The 24,550-nt window shown below is 44.9% G+C and overlaps 1 protein-coding gene across 1 annotated transcript in view; it reads left to right on the top strand.

Moving 5' to 3' along the window:
• Positions 1–24,550, top strand: part of FGD5 (FYVE, RhoGEF and PH domain containing 5) — a 261,856-nt gene that overhangs the window by 114,996 nt on the left and 122,310 nt on the right. The window contains exon 3 of the mRNA XM_007950612.1: positions 5,732–5,864. Coding sequence (XP_007948803.1) covers positions 5,732–5,864 — 133 coding nt within the window. The remainder of the gene's footprint in view (positions 1–5,731; positions 5,865–24,550) is intronic.

The following is a 24,550-nucleotide window of genomic DNA, read 5'->3' as shown; positions in this document are numbered from 1 at the left end:
CATATCACAGGTTGTTAATGATTCTTCCTCCAATCCTACGTTCTTCTTCATATAGTCCTACTTCCCAGATTATTTGCTCAGTATAGATTGAATAAGTGTGGTGAAAGAATACAACCCTGATGTACACCCTTCCTGATTTTTTTATGCTTTTGGTTTTGTTTGTTTGTGTTTTGTTAGTGCTGTCAAGTTGGACCCAACTCATAGCTATCCCTCCTTGGGTTTCTGAGGCAGTATCACTACAGAAGTAGATTGCCCAGCCTTCCATCTGAGGAGTGGCTGGTGGGTTTGAACTTATGCTTTCAGTGTCATTTAATATTTTGCCAATGTTGTTGTTGTTATGTGCTGTCGAGTCAGCCCTGATTTATAGTGACCCCTCCTTGGGTTTCCGAGGCAGTATTACTATGGAAGTAGATTGCCCAACCTTTCTTCAGTATTTCAACTCAAGGTTTGCATTTTTTTCTTTAGCTCTTTCCATCTGAGAAATGCTGGTCATATTCTTTTCTTTTTGTTTTCTAACTCCAGGTCTTTGTACATTTCATTATAATACTTTTCTTTGTCTTCTCAAGCTGCCCTTTGAAATTTTCTGTTTAGCTCTTTTGTTTCATCATTTCTTCTGTCACTTTGTTGTTGTTGTTGTTATGTGCCGTTGAGTCGGCCCCAACTCATAGCAGCCCCTTCTTGGGTTTCCGAGGCGATATCACTATGGAAGTAGATTGCCCATTCTTCCCTCTGAGGAGTGGCTGGTGGGTTTGAACCACCAGCCTTCTGGTTAGCAGTCAAATGCCTTAGGCTACTCTCCATTCAAGAGCAAATTTCAGAGTCTGTTCTGACATCCATTTTGGTCTTTTCTTCCTTTCCTGTCATTTTAATGACCTTTTGCATTCTTCATGTATGATGTTCTTGATGTCATCCCGCAGCTCCTCTGGTCTTCAGCCATTGGTGTGCAATGTATCATAGCTATTTCAGATGGTCTTTAAATTCAGGAGGGATATACTGAAGGTTATATTTTGGCTCTTATGGATTTGTGTTAATTTTCTTCAGCTTCAAATTGAACTTGCATATGGGAAATTCATGGTCTGTTCCAAAGTTAGCCCCTGCCCTTGTTTTGATTGATAATATTGAGCTTCTTCATTGTCTATTTCCAGAGATGCAGTCAATTTGATTCCTGTGTATTCCATCTGGTTAGGTCCACATGTATAGTTGCTGTTTATGTTTTTGAAAAAAGGTATTTGCAATGAATAAGTCGTTGGTCTTACAAAATTCTATCATGCTATCGCTGGTGTCATTTTCAGATCTACCTGAAATCAGCCCTTTTTCCACATCCTCTTCTGAATCCAGTTTGAATTTCCAGCAGCTCTCTGTCAGTGTACTGCTGTGACCATTTTTGAATTATCTTTAGCAAACTTTACTTACATGTGATATTAAAGATTTTGTTTGATAATGTCCACATCCTGTTGGATCACCTTTCTTTGTAATGGCCACAGATATGGATCTTTTCTAGTCAGTTGGCCAGGTTGCTGTTTTCCAAATTACTTGGCATAGACCAGTAGGTGGCATTTGTGAAAATTTGTTGTCTTAGGGAAAACTGTAGGGAAATAACAGGACAGGGGTATACAGCTAGAACATAGCTGGTAATGGTGAAATTGTGTCTCAGGTTTGGGAATCACCTACCAAAGACTGGAAGAAACATGAGCAAAGGGGATAGTGTTGAAGACAGCTAACATTTATTGAAGTTTTAACTGGGAATCATTTCCTCCTCTGTAGCACATGCTAGGAAAGGTCTGGGTTATACCTTCTGTACTTTGATAAAGAGGAGGACTGAGCCAAGGGCACAGTAATGGCTCTGTCCTTCACCATGACTGGTCATCCTACCAGGAAACAGTAGGTTCCTGCTGGGGCCTTATGTGGCCATTCCACTTGGAGGGCAGCAGGGTCACTCCGTCTGCTGGAGAAATAATTGCAAACTGCATGCAGGTGGATGAAAGCTGTTTGCTGAGGCCCCAGTTTTTGCAGTCTCTTTCCTATATGTGGTTCTGAGCTCTGCTAAACAAGTGATGCTTTTGCCCTCTGACTGGGGACTGTTCCTTAGTTGGGGAAATAGATGGCCCCGATGGTGAGAGGATCAGCAGTGAAGGAGGTGTAGGCTGTTCCTGGGGGTTGGGGAGGCTCTTTGTTCAGCTTGGTAGTATATGGCTTATTGCAGAATATTTTACCCTTAAGATTTGAAAGAACAGGCCAAGAAAGAAATTTGTTAAAAGGAAGAAGTTAGAGGCCTGACCAAATGCTAGCTATTGGGTAGTAGGTTAGGGTCAGGGCTCAACCTGGAGTCCAGGTTTGGAGTTCAGGATCGGGGTTCAGCCTGAAGTCCAGGGTTGAGAAACAGCATGTTGTCCAAGGTTGGGGATCAGCCTGGAGTACAGGGTCAGGGTTCAGCCTGGGGCAGGATGCAGCTTACGCCTATGTACACAAGTACACAAACCCCAATGCCTCTTCCTCACGTTATGTCAGTGGAAGCCCAGGCAGGGACAGGCACTTCCATGGCAGGCTGCTGCATCCCTGATCTGTCTGGCCTCACAGACAGGGGCTACCTTGTCTGCTCTTTCAAAAGCACTTTGTTGCTTGGGCTCCAGATTTTCTGGAGATAGGTGTCCACCGTTCTGGCTCCTACAATAGTTGAGAAGGATGGGTCCCCAGTTCAGCAATAACCTAAGGCTCAGTTTCTCCTCCCCTAGCGTCCCCCCACCCCAGCCATGCTTCCTCCTGCCTGGACCAGAGCCAGAGGCAAGGATAGTGTGTCCTGCCTGTATGATGCTCAATGAGAAGGGATGCTCCTTTCTTCCCTCCCATCTGTCATTCTAGCATTTCATCCTGCCATTCCCAGAGGGCAGGAGAAAGTACTTTATATCAATTTAATAATACTTGCTAGTAAGACTAGATGCCTGAATTTTGAATATGAAGTGTGGTTTTGTGAGAAATTGTTTATTGCCATGTTGCCAGTGGCAGGAAGGAGCCAATGAAGGTTTTTAAGCAGGAAAGGGGCATGGCCTGATCTCTGCTGTGCAGAGAGTAAGGCTAGGGAAGGGAACTCTGGTGCCCTCAGAGAAAGGAGAGTCCTGCTTTAGGTTGCTTTATGTCCTTATAATGTCTAGCTCTTGCCCCATCCCTGTGCACTTCTGCCCATCTAGTCCAACCACACTGGACTCTTTAGTTCTTTGAGTGTGCCAAGCACTTAGCTGCCTCAGTGCTCTTACACATTCTACTTTCTCTGTCTGGACCACTTCCCTGTGCTGTCACAAGGCTGGCTCTTCTTCCTCCTCCTGGTGTCAGCGTCAGAGAAGCTGACCTATCTAAGGGTTTTTCTTCTCCCTTAATATTCTCTATGAAAGCACTTTGTTCATCTGTCACTTACCATGGTTGTTATCAATAGCTGCCATCGGGTTGGCTCCAACTCATGGCAACCCTGTGTACAACTTCATGAAACACTGCCCAGTCATGTACCATCCTCATAATTATTGTTATGCTTGATCCCATTGTTTCAGCCAGTGTGTCTATCTACCTCATTGAGGGTCTTCCTCTTTTTCATTGATGCTGTACCTTACTAAGCATGATATCCTTCTCCAGAGACTGGTCCCTCCTGACAGTATGATCATTGTACGAGAGGGAAAGTCTTGCCATCCTTGCTTCTAAGGAGCATTCTGGCTGTACTTCACCCAAGACAGATTTGTTTTGTTCATCTGTCAGTTCATGGTATATTCAATTCTCCAACACCATAATTCAAATACATCAACTCTTCTATGGTCTTCCTTATTCATTGTCCACCTTTCACATACATATAACACAATTGAAAATACCGTGGGTTGGGTCAGGCCCACCTTAGTCTTCAAAGTGACATCTTTAACACTTTAAAGAGGTCTTTTGCAACAGAATTGGCTAATGCAATACGTCATTTGATTTGTTGCCTGCTGCTTCTGTGAAGATAGAAGTTGTCAAAGACTTCATATTTGGTTCTGCAATCAACACCAATGGAAGCAACAGTCAGGATATCAGATGTTGTATAGCATTGGGCAAATCTGCTACAAAGAACCTCTTTCAAGTGCTGAAGAGCAAAGATGTTTCCTTGAAGACTAAGGTACACTTGACACAAGCCAGGGTATTTTCAGTTGCCTCATATGCATGTGAGAGCTGGACAATGAATAAGGAAGACCGAAGAAGAGTTGATGCTTTTGAGTTGTGGTGTTAGTGAAGAATGCTGAAAGTACCATGGACTGCTAAAAGAACTAACAAATCTGTTCTGGAAGAAGTGCAGCTGGAATGCTTCTTGGAAGCAAGAATGCCCAAACTTCATGTCACCTACTTTGGTCATGTTGTCAGAAGAGAGCATTCTCTGGAGAAGGATGTCATGCTTGGCAAAGTGGAGGGACAGCGAAAAAAGGGAAGGCTCTCAATGAGATGGACTGACACACAGGCTGCAATGATGGGCTCAGGCATAGCAAAGATTGTGGAGCTGGCACAGCACCAGACAGTGTTTCGTTCTGCTGTACATGAGGTCACTGTGAGTCAGAGATGACTCGATGGCACCTAACAACAACAGCTTCAATGGGTGTTGATTGTGGATCCAAGTAACATGAAATCTTTGACAACTTCAGTCTTTTCTCCATTTATTATGATGTTGCTGATTGGTTTTCACAGGGAGTGGTCATTTATTAGTTCACTTTTTAAGGACAAGGACCATATCTGCTTTATTCACTGGTGTTTACCTAGTACCTAAGCCACTCCTCGGAAGGAAGGTTGGGCAATCCTACTTCCGTAGTGATACTGCCTCGGAAACCCAAGGAGGGGTCGCTATGAGTCGGGGCCGACTCGACGGCAAATAATAACAACAACAACAACCCCTGCCTGGCATAAAGTGTGAGTCAGAATTAATGGAAATGTCTTTGTAGTAATCGCAAGTACTTGAATATGAGATTGTTATCACATCTGCGTAAGCTTTCTAAGCATTGATCCTCACAACCCCTGTCAAGGATCATTGTCCCCATTTAGTCAAGGTAGAAACTAGAATGCTAAGAACTGTGTCTTGTCCTTGATCTAGCTGATGGCAAGACTAGAGCTAGGGGCTGTATGCTCGTCCTGGGCTCTGTCTACCACATCATGGCATCCCTATTCAAAGCCAGAGACCATAGCCATTTTGAGAACTGACACTGCTTCCTGACTCTATCTGTCCAAATGCCTAAGCCAGTCAAACAGCAAACGGTTGGCCTTGAGCATCTCTTGCTCACATAGAAAACTATTTAATGTTTCTCTAGGTCCCTGCGTGGCATGAATAGTTTTCACTCAACTACTAACATCTAGGTTAGTGATTTGAACCCACTGGATGGAAGCATGGGAGAAAGTTCCAGCAACCTACTTCCATAAAGATCACAGCCAAGAAAACCCTGTGGAGCACAGTTCTGCTTTGTAACACACAGGGTCTCCACAAGTCAGAATTGACTTGATGGCAGTGGGTTTGAGTTTCATCATCACAGCCTGACTTGTATCTAACAGGGAGACTGGTGTTTCTTCCTTCAAGCCCAGAGTTTGTGCCTGGGTCTTACTCATTTCTGAGTCCCTGCAGAAGGTACAGAAACTTGTACCCAGGGCACGGCTCATGTCATCACTCCAAAGCTGGCTTATTTCCTTTGCCTTTGCTGGACAGGGAGCTCTAATTCTCTCTCTCTCTCCTTTATGACCCCAGTGCCTACACCGAGCCCTACAAGGTCTGTCCCATCTCAGCAGCGGCCCCGAAAGAGGACCTCACATCGGATGAAGAGCAGGGAAGCTCGGAGACGGAGGAGAGTGCTCTGAGAGAGCCCAGCCTCACCCCCAAGGTAGGGCACCCCTCAGGGGAGGGGTGGGTAGGATGTGGGAGTCAAAGATGAGAGGACGGATGGAGAAGGGGGAGTCAAGGATCATTCCACCTCCTTTTGATGTGGAGGGAACTGTTTGCAAGTACCTGGCCCTGAGCTGGACACCGAGGCTGAGTCACTCAGCAGCTGGGGCTGCAGCTTTTAGAAGGTGGCAGACCCAGAGTCCTGCCCCAGTGAGGCAGAACTTACATCCTCTTGGGCCTGAGAACATTGGGGACTTCCAAGAGCCCTTGTGGGTGAAGTGGAACAGAGTTGCCTAATTTAAATCAGACCTAGATTCTAATGACCTCAGACTACCAGGCCTCAGTGTCCTCACATGTAAAGTGGGGATCATTGTGATGGTGAGATCAGTTAAGGGATACAAAGGAGCTTCTGAAAACAGAGTTTTAGAATGAAAATTGGTTTCCCCCTTACCTTGTGGCAATGATAAGAGAGGATGGGCTGATGGAAGAGGTGTTATTTGTCTGGGATTGTGAATCTCAAGTCACAGTGAAGACCCTAATGTTCTTATGGTCATTAGTGCATGGCACACTCTTTCACCCTTCTGGGGGGGCAGGAAGAGAGAGATTATGTGAATAAAGGGAAATAATCACAACATAATGACAGTGGTGATGATGCATGCTCTCTCGGGTGCTCATGATGAATGTGAGCCTTACCTCCATTACTGACATCATATCACAGCATCACACAGTCCTTCTTTGAGCAGGAATTATTTCCCACAATTTACATTTGCAGAACTGGTCAGAGAGGCGAAGAACCTTTTGAGAGTCACATGACTGGCATGTGTTGTCACCCAGAAAATGTTACTGGTTGAGAAGGTTGAGACCACCTCAAACTCTCCTATCCCACTTTTGAGGCTTTTCCCTGGACTTTGGACAAGTAGCTGCAGAGGCTGGGACCACAACCTCCTGAGGAAACTAACATCCCTCCAAGCACCTTATCCTGACTCTGCCTTCCCACTGCTGATCACCTTCTATTTCCAATGATTATAGAAGATTATTACATGTGGAAGTACTTGTCAGAAGTGCCTGACACCTGCTAAGCATTTGATAAGTGGCGATGTCCTTCATTTTGTTTTCATGTACTTGATTTCTTTTAAAAATTCATTTGTGTTTCTGGATGTTGATGTTGCTGTTATGTGCCGTTGAGTCAGACCCGACTCATAGCAACCCCTCCTTGGGTTTCCGAGGCAGTATCACTATGGAAGTAGATTGCTCAACCTTCCTTCCGAGGAGTGGCTGGTGGGTTTGAACTGCCAGCTTTCTGGCTAGCAGTCAAGTGCCTTAGACACTACTCTACCAGAGCTCTGGATAATGTTTCCATTAAGTAATGTACCAAGTGCTAGGGGAACAGTTAATAGGGCTCCTCCCTCTTCTCACATCAGCCTCACTTCTTCTCCTTTCCCTCCTCTCAGTTCTTTCTCCCTCTGTCTTCTTCAGCCCTCTCCTTTCCCTTTCACTCATATCCTACTTGGCTTTCCCTAGATTCAGTCAGCACCTGCCATCTGCTGGCACCATCCCAAGTCCTTCCACATTTGTCTTCTCTTTTATTCCTTACAATGACTTCCATGTGGTGCCATTATCCTTGTTTTACAGTTGAGGACACTGAACTTCCAAGTGGTTAAGGAACCCATCCAACATCACATTGCTAGCTGGTGATGGGGTTGGGACTCAAAAATGGGTGTGGCAGCTCCAAGTCCCGGGCTAGTTGAAGTACTCAGGTGGCCTTCTCTTATATCTCCTCTCCTTCCCCTCTCCCAAGGAATTATAGGTTCCTGTGAGAGAAAGAGAGGGAAGCCTTGAGTTAGTGGGGCCCACTTAGAGCTAATTTTGTTTTTTTCTGGATATCCCTGGAGGAATCCCTGGGTGGTGCAGATGGTTGACTTGGCTGCCAGCTGAAAGGATGGAGGTTCAAGTCTGCCCAGAGGTGCCTCAGAATAAAGGCCTGGTGATCTGCTTCCAAAAGATCTAACCATTATAAACCCTACAGAGAATAGTTCTACTCTGACACACATTGGATCGCCCTAAGTTGGAGTTAACTTGATGCCAGTGGTGGTGGTGGGCATCCTTGGAATCTGGAGTCTGGGAGCACAAAGAGATCATTGTCATCAGAGATTTGGCCCCCAGTCTGAAGCTGGGAATTGGCTCTGATCACCAGCCCTGGAAGAGTTTAAGGACTCATGGAGCAGTAGTGCCTCCCATATGTGACTTGGGCACCTTGGTGATCCCTACTCCTCAATGGTTACCCATTACAGTGTCCCAGTTCTCTGCTTAAAACCTTCCTCTGGGACCACCCATGTCTCCTCTTCTGACTGTATTACCCCTGGCACATTATGGGGTCTGAGTTTTTCCATTTCTGAAATGGGAGCTTTACTAGTAACACTGGGCTGTGGGAGGATTGGATGAAAACAGATGTGGGAATGCTGGGCAAATAGTAGTGGCATAATAATTTTCTGTTGTTTGTGAATCTGAGAAGCAGAGGGATGGGGAGTAGGAGAAGAGAGGCTGTGGCCTGTTCAAGACAAGTCTGAAGACATCAAGTCCTAGTGGCCATCTGGGTCAACTTCCCAGCTTTCTGGTCTCCAGTCCACTGCTTGGAAACTCCTGGAAATAGAGAACTTTCAAGAGTCAGGTAGTGTAGAGAATGAAAGGCTCAAGCCCAGCTCAGCCACTTGCTAGCTATGTGACTTGGGTAATTTACTCAACTTCTCTGTTCCTCAGTTTCCCATCTGTAAAATTGGGGTAACAGGAATAGTGCTTACTCTAAAATTGAGAGGAGAGTAATGAGTCTAAGAAGACTTAGAACAGTGCTCAACATAATGAAAGAACACACAAAGCTCAGTGCTTTTGGATGAGACCGTGGAAAAGCAGCTTGTCCAGAGTCAAATGGTATGTGGCAGTCACAATGTCAGGGTTCATGAAATTGCAGTGGCACCTTGGACAGGGTTGTCCCTTGTGTTCCTGCTAGATCAGTCAGGCAGAGTTAGTGGCTGCCAGGGGAGGGGTCTGTGTAGGGAGCCTGGGTTGGAAACAGGAGCATGTTGTGATTCTAAGACCAGAGAGGGACGCTTATATCTCTGGTTTCCTGGCTGGTCACTTCACTCTCTGAGCCTCAACCTTCTCATCTTCAGGATGGGGCTGAGCATCCCTGCCTTCTGCCTTCTCACCCATCTTTATGAAGTGTGCTTGATATACCAATGTTGAAATCACCTTTAAAAATTAAATTTTAATTGCATAAGTCATGCACTACTGGAGTCTCCTTGTAAAGTAGCCAACCATTATAAACCACTTGCCATTGTGTTAACTCCAACTCATGGTGACCCCATGTGTGTTAGAGTAGAACTGTGTTCCATAGGGTCTTCAGTGGCTGGTTTTTTGGATGTAGACACCAGGCTTTTCTTTTGAGGCAGCTATGGGTGAGCTTAAGGCCCCAACCTTTCAGGTAGTAGCTGAGGATGTTAGCTGATTAAAGCATTACAGATAAGGGCTAATGTCACCTTGGACATTGATTCTTAATCCCAGGGCCCTACAAAGGAAGCCATAGTATATATTTTGGTGTGTATCCTTCCAGAACTTTGTCTCTGTAGTCATCATACATATATAATTATGAGTGCAAAAGAGATAATATTGTTTGTGGAATAGCTATTTTTACATAAATCTTATCAAACTGTACAAGTCATGGAGTAACTTGATTGGGTCCTGTCAGTAGTGTCTTAGAGATTTTCTTATGTTACCATGTGCCATTGAGTCAATTCTAACTCATAGCGACCCTACAAGACAGAGTAGAACTGCCTCCAGAAATGTTTTCTATTCTATAAATCTTTACAGGAGCAGATGACCAGGTCTTTTCTCCTATAGAGACATTGCTGGATTCAAACTGCCAACCTTTCCATTAACGTCTGAGTGCTTAGTCATTGTGCCATGGGGATCCTTGTTAATACACAGAGGTCTGATTTTTTTTTTTAAATCTTTTTTACTGCTGTATGGTACTCAATTTTATGAATGTGCTATAGTTTATTTTAAGGTCCATAGGAGCTCTGGTAGCATAGTGGCAAAAGCACTTGACTGCTAACCAGAAGGCTGGTGGTTCAAACCCACCAGCCACTCCTCGGAAGGAAGGTTGGGCAATCCTACTTCCGTAGTGATACTGCCTCAGAAACCCAAGGAGGGGTCGCTATGAGTCGGGGCCGACTCGACGGCACATAACAACAACAACAACAGGTGGCCTAAATGGTTTACATGCCACTTCTAACCAAAAGGCTGGTGGTTCACACCCACCCAGCAGTATTACAGAAGAAAGTGTATGAAGATTACAGTCAAAAATACCCTGTGGAGAAGTGCTGCTCTGTAGCACATGCAGTTACCATGAGTCAGAATCAACACAATGTCAATAGCTTTGGTGGAATTTTTTTTTTTTTTAATAGTTTATTTAGCCATCTCCTGCCTAGGGACGTTACAGTGTTTCTCATTTTTTTGCTCTGCCAATAACATTGCAGGTGACTTGTTCACACTTCCTTATACTACATATGTGCAAGATTTTCTCTAAGGTCCATACCAAGAATTAGTTTGGTAGATCAAAGAGCAAGCGTATTTGTAATGCTAGTATCTGCAGCTAAATTGACCTCCTGAGAGGCAGGTACTTGCATTCCCTGGCAACACTCTCGGGGTATAAGAGTTCCAGAATTTATTGAGCATGGGTGCAGGGGCAAAAGGAGATTTCAACATGGAGTGATCTTTCCCAACTCCTTTTTGCAGTAGAATTTTTGATGGTGTGGGGAGAAGGATCATTTGCTCTTTATTCTTTCTGCTTCCACTCTTATTTGAAAATCCTTTCTCCTGAAGGCAGTGACCCCTTCCTCTCTGCCCTAGTCACACCATATGAGGAATGAAGCAAGTGTCCAACCACCCCAACAGAACATACCTAGCCAAGTGTGAGGAGTTAGTGGAATTCCCCCTTGGGGCCTCAGTAGGTACATTTGAGGGCATGGTAGTGAACCCTACCCTCCCCAGATGTTTTGGGGTAACAGGTTAGGAGGGGAGTGGTGTTTGGAGCAAGACAGGAAGCTGAGCCCAGCTGGTTTACCATGTGTCTGACCTCTCCCTGTCTCCCACACATAGATACACAAAGGGTGTAGGTGAAAGGAAAGAGGAGGAGGGGAAGAAAAGGCAAAAAAGCTCTTAAAAATAGATCTAGTGGTGAAAGGAGACATTCAAAGGTTGGCTGGTGGGTAGGTTCTCCTGACAATGAGCCTGATTTTCAGACGAATGGGTTTTTTTTTAAGCTAAATACCAGCTCCCCTGGGACCAGCTCAGAAGCCAGTGGCCCCTCCCAGCTATTACCCCTCCACCCCCTTATTTGTTATCTAATGCTGCTGTGGCATTTAATAGAAGTTTATTTTTCTCACAGTTTAGGAGGCTGAAAGTCTGAATTCAGGATACTGGCTCTAGGGAAAGTCTTGCTTTTTTTTTGCTCTGGGGGAAGGGCTTTGTCTCAGCTTCTCTGGCCTTAGCATTCCTTAGTTCCTTGGCAATCTCCACACAGAATCTGTCTTTTTCTCATTTGTGCTTGCTTGCCTCTGTGTCTATCCTGCTTCTGATATCACTCAGAAGTGATTTGGTTTAGGACACACCCTACACTGAAATAACCTCTTAACAAAACCCTATTCCCAAATGGGATCATATCTACAGGTATAAGGGTTAGGACTCCAACACATATTTTTTGGGGGTACAATTCAATCCATTACACCCCACCTCACCTGAGTTTCATCACCACCCACCTTTCCCTGCCTGAACCTGGGCCAAAGCTACCTTCTGGAGCAGACTGTCTGGTCATAGCACCCTGCTGGCTGAGACCATTATACCTCACCCTTCATGAGACCCCTGCCCTTGCCCTAGGGTCTAGCCAGCCAGGGCTGTGGCTTCAATGCTGTCCCACTGCCCTGGGCCAGAGATGGCCCTATATTGTTCCTTTCAGCTACAGCCCCACCTTGACAACCTGTCCCAGATTAAAGGGTCTCCATGGTCCCTAGTCAGTCCCTGTTGTTACGTGCCGTTGAGTCGGCTGGACTCATAGTGACCCCACCTTGGGTTTCTGAGGCGGTATCACTCCAGAAGTAGATTGCCCAACCTTCCTTCTGAGGAGTGGCTGCCACCTCCAGCCTTCTGGTTAGCCATCAAGTGCTTTGGGCACTAAGGGGAAATGCCACAGATTTGTGGATCAAGTTGTACAGCCTGTATGTGGGCTCTCCCGCAAATGCTTCCTCTCCTAGGCCCTGGGGAGGCAGACTTAAACCTCTGTTTACTCCCTAGGCTGAAACCCTGTTCTCCTCATTCCCAGAAGACAACCTTAGCTCACATCTCACGTAAGCTCTCTCTCCTGTCTAGATCTCTTCCTCTGTCTTTGCTCAGTTTCTCCCCATCCATCTTCTTGCTTCCACATAAATGTATTTATTTAACAAATACTTAATGTGTGCCTACTATGTGCCAGGTACTCTTCTAAGGGCTGAAGCTACAGCAGACAAGTCAGACCAAGTCCTTACCCTGGTGGAATTTATATTCTAGAAAAGGAAATGAATGATAAGCCAGAAAAAATCATTTAGGTTATGATGTATGCCATTAAAAGAAAAACAAACAAAAACACACAGTGATGGAGGAAGTGGGAGGGGAGCTGCTGCATTGTAAATTTTGGTCAATGACATGAGACAAAGTATATGTGAACTGCTGTATGAAAAGTGAATTTACTCTGTAAATCTTCACCCAAATCCTAATAAAAAAAAAACAAAACACACAGTGATGGGGGACAGAGTGCTTGAGTGGGGTGGAGAATCTTAGGGAGGTCAGGGAAGGCCTTTTCAATGAGGAGGGTACAGTTGAGCAAGGAGCTGTGTGGTGTGAGGGAATGAGTGGTGGGAAGATCTGGGGACAGGGCATTCAGGCAGAGAGAACAGTTAGTGCAAAGATCCTGAGATGGGCATGAACATTCTCAAACAAACAAACAAACAAAATTCACTGCCAGTGAGTCATTTCCGACTCATAGCGACCACTCCTTGGGTTTCTGAGGCAATATCTGTTTGGTAGTAGATTGCCCAATCTTCCTTCCTCTGAGTGGCTGGTGGGTTTGAACCAACGACCTTCTGGTTAGCAGTCAAATGCTTTAGGCACTACGCCACCAGAGCTCCCGTGAACTTTCTGAGTTGGAGGAATAAAAGGCCAGGATGCAGGACCACACTACACTGATAGAGGGGAAGTAGAAGGACATGGGGCTGGAGGGGCTATTCAGGTCTTCCCTCAGCCCACAGGTATTCAAGTCTTCTCCGATTTCCCTCCTACCTCTGCACAGTCCTCCCTGACCACCAGGAGCCAGACTTCCATCCACTGGCAAGGTCCTTTGCACATCATCAAACCCAGACCCTGCCTGGTCAGTTCCTGAGCCTCAGTTCTGATGCTCACTCCCTCTGTCTATGGCTTTACTAGCACTGTCCTCTCCTGGTCTCTTCTAACTTCTCTGACCATCCAGCCCTACCTGCTATTCCACATGAAGCACTCCCCAAGACCTGACCTCCCCCAGCCCCTGTTTCTCATTCCATGTCCTCTGCTTTGGTAGCCCATTCCAGACCAACTGTCTGATTTCTGCAGATCCTGGAGCTGAACTTTTGGCCTGACCCCTCTCCAGAGCTCCACACTCAAGCTTCCAGCTGCCATTTTGGGCCTTTCTCAGAGGCCCTCACAAACATCTCAGTCAAATTCAACACATCTAAAACTGAGCTCATCATTTGCTTGTCCTTCCACCCTACTTCTCCTCTTGTGTTTGTTACCCTGGTTGTAATAAACAAGTTAGAAGATTTGAATCCCTCACATTCCATCTTTTATCACTATGTTTTAATCATGGATCAAATATAGTTCAACAAATACCTAGGCCTCTGGCCAGGTATCATCATGAAGGAGGCAAAAATGAGATCTATGTGTTCTTTAATAGCCCCCCCCAGGGCCTTTGCACTTGTAGTTTCCTTCACCTAAAACATTCTTCCTGCCATTTACCTCAGGTTTCAAGTTGAATGTCACCCCCTTAGAGAACCCTGCCTGATCACCTGCTATTCTCTGTCACAGCACTCCCATTTATTTCCTTCTTTATACTTATCTGAAGCTGTAATGATGCTCTTTATTTTATCTTTACTTGCATAGCTCCATAAGTTAGGGGTCATGTTTGCCCTGTTCACGGTTGTGTGTTCCTTATTGCCTGGCACATAAAAAAAGTATTCAGTAAATGTCTTTGAATACACTAATAAATAAATGAATGCATTAAATTCAGTTCCTGCATTTAAATAAGGAAAACAAAACTTGAACACAACAGTTTAATAAATAAAAATTTTTGTTTTGCTATTGTGGCAAAATGAGTTCCTTTATGTGGTCTTTTGCCTTAGTGCTTTGGAGAAAACAGCTTGAGAGATTTTTCCCCTAAGCCTTGAGGAGTTACCTTTGCCCTAGTTTTCTACCCCAGAGAGTTTACTTTTGGCCCAGGTTGATTGACATTTCTTGGGTAAGCTATAAACAACTTGGTTTGATAACTTTTTGTCTGGTCCTAGGCTGCCGCCTGTCCTTTCATTGGTATGCACTTTGTAGAGATTGGTTGATAGACTATGCAAATGAGGTGAGCTGTAGCCTACTATGCAAATTAAATATATCTGTGGCCTACTGAGAAGGGTCAGTTCATAGCCCTGGTGGGAGTGCCACAATTTGAAATTGACAAGGAGTTTGTATATTTGAACAGCCAGCCCCACAAACATTTTTTGATAGGACAGAAAGAGGCAGGAAGAGAAGCAGTAGGAAGAAGCAGAGGGAAGACAGAAGAGAGAAGAAGCAGAGAGATAGAAGAGCCAAGGGCTGTAACATGCATGGGTCAAGGGCTGTAACACTGAAGACAGCGAGAGGCCCAGAAGGGGCCCAATGGCAGAGCCAGTGGCTGTTGTTATTATGTGTCATCAAGTCGGACCCAACTCATAGCGACCCCTCCTTGGGTTTCCAAGGCAGGATCACTACGGAAGTAGATTGCCCCATCTTACTTCCTCCGAGTGGCTTGTGGGTTTGAACTGCCAGCCTCCTGGTTAGCAGTCAAGTGCCTTAGGCACCCTTAAAGCATCCTGTAGCACAGTTGGTGGGGACATACAGCAGGGCCAAGAGAAGCCTGTTGTGAGAGGGGCCAAGAGGAACCCATTCTCAGAGGGACTGAGAGGAGCCTGTTTTCAGGGGAGTGAGAGGAGCCCTACATGGCCTAGAGGAGGTGAGAGAACTATCCTGCACTGAAGAAGGGAGACTGCCTTTATGCTTCCTAATCCTGCTCCCGAGTTGAAACTTGTTACTTCCTTAATATACCATTTAACTGTACGTGTGGTTTGAGTTCTGTGTGGCCATTGCAACAGACAGTTGAACCTAGAAGAGAAAGTGGCATGGGAAAGATGGCTGGTGTGAGGATTGGTAAAAAAAAAAAAATTAGAGAACGAAGTATGTCTGCCTTTCACCTCATGGGAATCAGCTTTGAGCTTATCCTGGTCTTTATCTCCCCTGAAGCTAGACAGATCTGACCCTACTGTTACCATTTTACAGCCATGTACCTTGTGCAGTGAGTAGCAGAGCTGGGAGCCACTCCACACCTTTTTATCTTTCCATTACTTCACACTGGCTCCCAGGAACCATGCAGAGGCTGCAGCAGTTCCATCAGGTAACACAGGGGACATTTCAAGGCATAGTAGGAACAGAGGAAGAGGGATGCAGACCCTCAAAACTCAAAGGGACAGATGAGGATAGGGGCTCAGAGGTTCTGGAAGGCATCCTGTGTGTCTCACACACCTTGTCCATGGTCTCAAAGGACTTGGAAATTTCAGGAGCCAGAGGACTGGGCATGGGGACAGTCAAGATCCCCTGACCCTCAAAAAGTATATTCTCTGACTACATCTCCTCTCTACTAAGTCTCAACTTTGCCCCAATTGTCTGGGATTCGGGCCAGAAGGTTGTAGTAACCCTCACATTCTACTTCCTGACTTGGCAGCCTTCACTCTCTGTACATAGTTTATAGCCTTGCTGTTCAATGTGCCATCCCAGACAGCAGGAGCATCATCCAGGAACTTGTTAGAAATGCAGCAACTCACATCCCACCCCAGATGCACTGAACCAGCATGTACATGCTAATAACATGTCATGGATTGAATTGTGCCCTCCCCCACCAAATACATGTCAATTTGGCAAGGCCTTGATTCTCAGTGATTTGACAGTTAACTAATGATGTAATCATCCCCCATGATGTGATCTGATGTAATTATACTCCATTTGTGTGATGTGTTGTAAATCCTGATCTCTATTAATGAGGCAGGATTAGGTTATGTTCATGAAGATTAAATTATACCTGTTACGTTAATGAGGCAGGATTAGGGTAGGATGCTACACTTTTACTCTGGTCACAGCTCTGATCTGATGTAAGGGGAGTTTCCCTGGGGTGTGGCCTGCATCACATTTTATATTACAAAAGATGAAAGGAGAGAGAAGGAACAGAGAGGAAGGGACCTTAGTACCACCAATAAAGAAGAACTAGGAGTAGACTCAGGGTCCTTGTGCTGAGAACCTCCTAGACCCAGGGGAAGATTGATACCAAGACATGTGGAGATGAAGGAATGCTGGGCCCACTGATTTTGAAAGGAGACAAAGACCTTCCCCAGAGTCAACAGAGAAAAAAAGCCTCCCTTAGTGCTGGCACCCTGAATTCGAACTTCTAGCCTCCTAAACTGATAATAAGAGTAATTTTGTTTGTTAAAGCCATCAACTTGTGCTATTTCTGTAATAGCAGTACTAAATAACTAAGAGACAAGATCCCAGTGATTCATGCTCTTACTGAAGTTTGAATGCTGCTCTGTGTATCATCAGCCACCCGGCCCATATCAAGTACTCCAGTGTCCTCAGGTCTTCAAGATGCCTGAGATGAAGCAAATAGGCTCCCTGCCCATGGACCACTCAGTCTTGTTGGAGAACGAAAAAGCTATTCACATAATCTTTGAATGTCACACTTATGTTCTCTGTACTTTTCTGAATATTATGTCTCACAATTTAAAAAATTAAAAAATAAACCAAGTCTGCTCCTGAGATGAAACAGTTTTGGGGCAAATCCCAAGTGCTCAGCTGAGTGAGCTAAGCCATGAGCAGTATAGGAATTCCAAGTCTGTAGAGCCAGAAGGAATAGAATAAGGGGATATTGCATGGTTTGAAATCAGGAAGGGAATATGTCAGGGTTGTATCCTGTCACCATACTTATTCAATCTGTATGCTGAGCATATAATCCAAGAAGCTGGACTGTATAAAGAAGAGCATAGCATCAGGATTGGAGGAAGGCTTATTAACAACCTGAGATACACAGATGACACAGCTTTGCTTGCTGAAAGTGAAGATGACTTTGAGCACTTACTGATGAAGATTAAAGACTACAGTCTACAGTATGGATTACACCTCAATATAAAGAAAACAAAAATCCTCACAACTGGACCAATATGCAGCATTACAATAAATGGAGAAAAGATTGAAGTTGTCAAAGACTTCATATTGCTTGGTTCTACAATCAACTCCAATGGAAGCAGCAGTCAAGACATCAAAAGACGTATTGTGTTGGGGGGAAAAAAAAAAAAAAAAAAAACTCACCGCCATGGAGTCAGATCCAACTCATAGAGACCCCTCCTTGGGTTTCCAGGGTGGTATCACTACGGAAATAGATTGCCCAGCCTTCCTTCCGAGGAGTGGCTGGTGGGTTTGAACTGCCAGCCTTCTGGTCAGCAGTCAAATGCCTTAGGCACTATGCCATCAGAGTACAGTAGGTCTTAAACCTCATCACTTCTTGTTGTGAGCAGAATAGACACGGAGACACACACAGTGGGGAGATGAAGACAGACAACACAGACGCATGTATCTACAAGCCCAGGAATGGCAAAGATTGCCAGCAGCTATAAAGCTGAAATAAATAAGAAAGGCCTTTTTCTTAGAGCTGATGTCCTGAATTCAGACTACTGGCCTCCTGAACTGTGAAAAAGTAAATTTTTGTTCTTTAAAGCCACCCACTTGTGGTATTTGTGTTACAGCAGCCCTAAATAACTGAGACAGAGGCAAAGTGAGAAGAATTTGGGTTTCCTGATACCTCATTTGGATATTTCAAGATCACTTGCTGCTTCTGTCGTTACCAAGTGCAACAACAGCCAGAGAGTCTTTCCAGAATGAAAAGTTTTCACCAGCCTAAGTATTTTTTTCCTTTGAGTCTTGAGGGACTGGACCAAGGCAGAGTATCAGCATGAGCATGATCTCAGGGGACACTGGCAGGGCCTCTGCTTGGTCCCATCTCCTTGTCCTGGCAAGCTACTCTCCTTCACTATCCAGATCCTTTCTGTGCCCCTGTGAGTATATGTGACTCTTGGGGTAAAAAAAAAAAAAAAATGAGCTACCCCTCCCTGAGCTCCTCTGAATTTTTCCACAGCTGTGGAAGGTGTGCTAGAAACCCTGATCTGAATTCCAAGAAAAATATGCATTCTTGTGTTGCTGGTGCCCTCAGGACTTCCCAGAGAAGACTGTGTTCTCCTGGAGCCAGTCACCTACATGCCTGGTTCCCTGAGAACTCTACCTTTTCCAGATGCAACTACAGAGCATAGACCTCTCTTTGAGAGGTCCCCAAAGTTTGGATCTCCAGTAAGCCACCTCCAGGGACCCTCAAAACATGAAGACTCATTATGAATACTTCCCCGGGGGTTAACACAGCCATAGAAGGTGGCTTCTCCCCATTTTGTAGGTGTGAGTTTTTAGGGGTTTTCTTAAATTGTCTGTGTAGCTAAGTAGGGTCAGATTTAGGTGCCTTTCCTGGCATACTGCTCCCCTCAAGTTTAGTGTGTGACCTAGAAACATGTATTGAGACTGCAGGGAAGTTCTGGGCATAGGGAGCTACATGAGCAAAAAGAGGCCCAAAGGTAGGGAAGGTAGTGTGAGTCTAAGGAATAGAGTTTAGTTGCATGTGGTATGGATGACCACAGTGGAGGTACCTGCAAGGGTCTTTGCACTGGTCACAGAAGGCTCTCTCATTCACAGAGAGGCTGTGAATGATAGAACATGAGTGCCCTGGGGTAGGATGGTGGGGTAGGTGAGAGATTGGAGCTCCCAATGAGTTAACAGACAAGTTTAGTTGGGGGCAGGGAAGGCATAGATGCTTGGGTCCAAGATGGGGAATTTCAGAGGCAGAGGTGGCTCTAAGTGTCACCAAGGCCCAGGGTGGGAGGAATGGATGTAGGTGGAACTCATCTAAGAAGGAGATCTCAAGAGGCAAGAGGCAAGAGGCCAGGTGTTAATAGCATGAAGGTTGAAGTGCCCAGGTGACCATAGGTAGTTGGGGCTAGGTGGTGGTGGTGTTGTTAGCTGCCACCAAGTCAGCCTCCACCTCATGGTGACTCCACACACAGCAGAACAAAACGCCACCTGGTCCTGTTTCATCTCGATGGTCAGTTGCAGGTGAGACTGTTGTGATCCATCAGATTTCACTGGCTGATTTTCAGAAGTGTATCACCAGACCTTTCTTCCTAGTTTATCTTAGTCTAGAAGCTCTGTTGAAACTGGTGCAACACACGAGCCTCCACTGACAGACGAGTGGTGGCTAACACATAGTGCATTGGCTGGGAATCGGTACGGGTAAAAACTGAGCTAAGTGTGGAGAACTGGGGAGTGTGTGACTCAACCTGGAGCTGGCAGAGTGAAGGTGAAGGTTATGCAAAGACAAAGCAACTATCAGCTCTAGAGGCCCTCAGAAGGGGAGAGGTAGGTGAAGGTGGAGCTTTTGCGGGGTTGTTTCCTCCTTTTCTACTGGTAGAACAGTATGGAGAAAGAGTGTGTGATCCCTGGATCATCCTGGAGCACAGGTGAAAAAGGCTGGGCCTCACTGTCCTACTTTTCCAGAGCCTGTAAGAGAGGCTTGTACAGAGAGCCTGTAAGAGAGCTTGTAATGATAATGCCAACACTGCACTGATGCTGTAATGCCTCACACCTCTATAACTCTTTACTGATGATGAAGAGACTTTCAGTTAATAAACCCATTTGATCCTAAAATAGTGGCTTTCATAAGTTTTTGGTCTCAGATACCTCCATCCTCTTAAAAAGGATAGAGGACACCAAGAAGTTTTGTTTACATGAATTGTATTTATCAGTATTTACCACCAAATCCCCCAAACCAAACCCACTGTCATCAAGTTGAATCTGACTCATAGCGGCCTCCATTGGGTTTCCAAGGCCATAAATCTTTATGGAAGTAGATTGCCTCATCTTCCTCCTATGTGGAGTAGCTGGTGGGTTTGACTGCCATCCTTCTGGTTAGTAGCCAAATGCCTTACCCACTATGCCACCAGAGCTCCTTAATATTTACCAATAGAAAGTAAACATGAGAAAATTTTAAAATAGTTATCTTTTAATGTATTTAAAAGTAACAATACAATGCACCCATTACCTGTTAACATACATAACATTTTATGGAAAGGAATTATATTAAAAAAAAAAAAAAGTAGTGAGAAGGGTTGAATTGCTTTTACACTTCTTCAAATCTCTTGAATGCCTGGCTTAATCAAAGATAGCTACATGCTTATATCTGCTTTTGCCTTCCATCTCTTGGGACTATTATTTTGGTTGATCTATGTGAAGAAAAGGAGTTCTGGTAGCGTAGTGCCTAAGGCACTTGACTGCTAACCAGAAGGCTGGCAGTTCAAACCCACAGCCACTCCTCGGAAGGAAGGTTGGGCAATCTACTTCCATAGTGATACTGCCTCAGAAACCCAAGGAGGGGTCACTATGAGTCGGGTCCAACTCGACGGCACATGAACAACAACAATATGTGAAGAAAATCTGGTCTCACACAGAAATGTAGAGTTAAAGGGGACACGCAGAAAGAATCTTGGGGAACCGTTTTAAGAACTGCTCTAGAAGGAAGCCAAGCATCTCCATGTTACAGTTGGAAAACTAGGCACAGAAACAGAGAATCAAGCACTCTCTTTGTGTAACCCACTGTTTAATTGTGGGGTTCCTGAAGGAAGAATAGTACCCCACAACCTGCCCTGGTCTCAATAGAGTTGAGCCTTGAACTGAGTTTGCCAGGGGCCTGGGAAGGAGGCTCCAGTGGTACTGGGGAGCAGAGGTGATAAGCAACCTGGCATGGCAGAGGGGCAGTCAGTGCCTGGTATTAATATCCCATGGCTTCAATTAAGAAATGCAGTAGCAGAGCCCCTGGCACCCCAGCTCCATCCTCCTGGGAGGAACCCTGTACCCAGAAGTCTGTCCCTGGACACTGCCGTCAGCCGTGGAGTTTATTTCCTGGTTAAACAAACATCTATATTAAATGACCCAGTTGGGCAATGCCCAGAAACAGCTTCTGAGAAGTGCCTCAGGCATGTGAGGTGCCACGCCTCCTCGACTGTCTGGTGAAGACTTATCCATCATGGGGGAAGCTCTAAAGCAGGACAGCCCAAGGCCTGTCTGGAGTAGGCACGCCTGCAAGAGGGGCTGGAGGACGTGCAGAGTGCCATGCCCAACACTAGCAGATGTCTGTCTGACTGCTTAGAGATTGTAACAATGGTAATGTGATAACTCCAAAAGTGCGAGTGGGACAGAACCATTCTCAACCATCCTCTCCTCTCATCATTTCAGGGTGGGGGAAACTGTGGTCCCACAGCATGGCTTGCTCTTTTCCCTCTGCACCATTGTGGAGACTGCTCCAAGGGTCAGGAATTAGGAAGAGCTGAGAACAGAGGACAGGGCAGACCCCTCCTGGATTGTTAGACACCTTCTCTCGAACTTTACCATGCAGATAGAGTAGGTATTTCCTACTTCAAAAAAACCACCATCTCTGCTGTCAGGCCTAGCTTTCAACAATGGCTTATCTAATATAATAACAAAAGCGCGTAAGATTATAAAAACAGCAAAATATAAAATAAATGGGACCATATAAAAAGTAAAACTTTTGTTCATCAAAGGACTTTACAAAAAAAAGTGAAAAGACAAGCTATTGACTGGGAGGATATCTTTAGAAATCACATATTTGATAAGAATCTAATTAAAAAATACATAAAACTTCAACAACTTAACAAGAAAAAGACAACCCAATCATAAAATGGGCGAAGGACTTCAATAGATATTTCACTAAACAGGACATTAAAAGGGCCATCAAACACATGAAAAGATGCTCAGTGTCATTAGCCATCAGAGAGATGCAAATCACAGCCTGAATGAGACACCATCACATTCCCTCTAGGGTGGCTAAGATGGGAAAAACAGAAAATGACAAATGTTGGTGAGGATGTGAAAAAATTGGAACCCTTGTCAGTTGCTGGTGGGAATACTAATGGTACAGCCATTGTGGAAAATAGTGTGGCAGTTTCTCAAAAAACTGAAAATAGAACTATCGTTAAAAAAAAAACACCTACTGCCATCAATTACATTCCGACTCATACAGACCTATGTTGTTGTTGTTGTTGTTTGCCATCGAGTTGGCCCCGACTCATAGCGACCCCTCCTTGGGTTTCCGAGGCAGTATCACTACGGAAGTAGGATTGCCCAACCTTCCTTATAGGACAGAGTAAAACTGCCTCCATAGAAATCTTTACAGAAGCAGACTGCCTCTTCTTTCTGCCACACAGTGGCTGGTAGTTTCGAGCCACTGACCTTCTGGTTAGTAGCTGAATGCTTTAACCACTGTGCCATCAGGCTTCCTTAACTAACACACCAAAAACAAAAAAAAGCACATGACCCATTAATTGCACTCCTAGGTACGTACCCCAAAGACCTAAAAGCAGAGACCTAGAAAGAGACTTAAATGCCAGTGTTCATTGCAGCATTGTTCACAGTAGCCAAAAGGTGGAAACAACCTAAATGTCCACCAACAGATGAGTGGATAAACAAAATGTGTACGTACATACAATGTATATTCTCTGCCAGTAGGAGAAATTGTGTTGATAGGAGCTCTGGTAGCATTGTGCCTGAGGCACTTGACTGCTAACTAGAAGGCTGGCGGTTCAAACCCACCAGCAACTCCTCAGAAGGAAGGTTGGGCAGTCTTGCTTCTGTAGTGATACTGCCTCGGTAACCCAAGGAGGGGTCGCTATGAGCTGGGGCCAACTCGATGGCACATAACAACAGCAACAACACAGTATGGATGGAGCTTGAAGGCATTAAGCTGAGTCACAAAAAGGACACATATGTATTTTTTTTTTTATTTTTATTGTTATTGTGGGTGAAAGTTTACAGAGAAAATTCATTTTCCATACAGCAGGCAATTTCCCACAATGTAACAGCTCTCTTCCCACTTCCTCCCCATAGTTGCCTCTTCCCTGTGTCCTTCCCTCCCATGCACTCTTGCCCCCCAAGCTGTCTCTCAGCGCATGCACAGCCCTTCTGTTCTCCCGTGATTGATCTCTCCAAGGAGTGTATCTACCTAATGTAAATGTTCAGCTCATATGCCTGTCTTTTGTTTGGCTGAAAGCCACCAGAGTAAGTTCAATTCCAGACATGAAGAACAGCTAGGGGTCATAGTCTCAGTGGTTCCACCAGGCTCTATTAGACCAGCTACCCTGGTCCTTTTTCTTTTCTTTTTTTAATGATTTTGAGTTTTGTTCCACATTGTTCTCCCTCTCTATCCAGTATCTCCTACATAGATCCCCCTCTGAGTGGTTGATAGTGGTAGCCAGGCACCATCTAGTTCTTCTGGTCTCATGGTCATATAGACTGAGAATCACATGGTGCACCAGTCACTTGGACTAATTGTTTCCGTGTATCTTTGGTTTTCTTCATTCTTCTTTACTCTGTATGAGAGACCATCATCACATCTAGATGGCTGCTTGCAAGCTTATAAGATCCCAGTCACTATTCATTAAAGTAGGATGTGGAACAATGTTTTAGTGTACTATGTCATGCCAATTAGCTTGATGTCTCCTGCGACCATAGTCCCGAGCCCACAGGTCCAACTATTTGCTCCCTCTGTGTAGCTAGCTGTGACCAAGAAGTGATGACAACCTTGTCCCTTATCAGCTGTACTACATACCTGGACATTCTTACAGAACATACACATATGCTTGTAGATACATTGTCTGCCAACCCGATTCATGGTCATGGGCACATTCCCTCCTGCCTAGACATGTAATCATTCAGCCTGTCCACCCATCTATCTGCTATAGATCAGTGTTTGCTATCACTAACAACGCTGTACTGTATGTGCAAAAGGATTGATCTTTGTTGTCTGTATCTCCCATGTACCTCTCTCTGTCTTCCTCTTCCTCTTCCTCTTCCTCTTCCTCAATGCCATGGTGTTGATCACTCACATTTGATGCATTGCCCTACCCAAATCAATACTAGTATCTACCTATTTAGCAGTGTTCTCTGCCTTCCCTCTTACCCTTGGTAACCAACAAAGAATGTTTTGTTCCATATATAAACCTTTCCTTGACTTTACACAGTAGCAGACTAATACAATATTTGTCCTTCTGTGATTGACTTATTTCACTCAGCATAATGTCCTCCAAGTTCATCCGTGTTATGTGGTGTTTTGCAAATTCTGTGTTATTCTGTAGGGTTGCATAGTATTCCATTGTGTGTATGTACCATAGTTTG

This window comes from Orycteropus afer, unplaced genomic scaffold, assembly GCF_000298275.1.
Source record: "Orycteropus afer afer isolate SDZICR_OR568_19922 unplaced genomic scaffold, OryAfe1.0 scaffold00282, whole genome shotgun sequence".
Taxonomy (NCBI): Eukaryota; Metazoa; Chordata; class Mammalia; order Tubulidentata; family Orycteropodidae; genus Orycteropus; species Orycteropus afer.
This window is presented reverse-complemented; position numbering and strand designations above follow the sequence as displayed.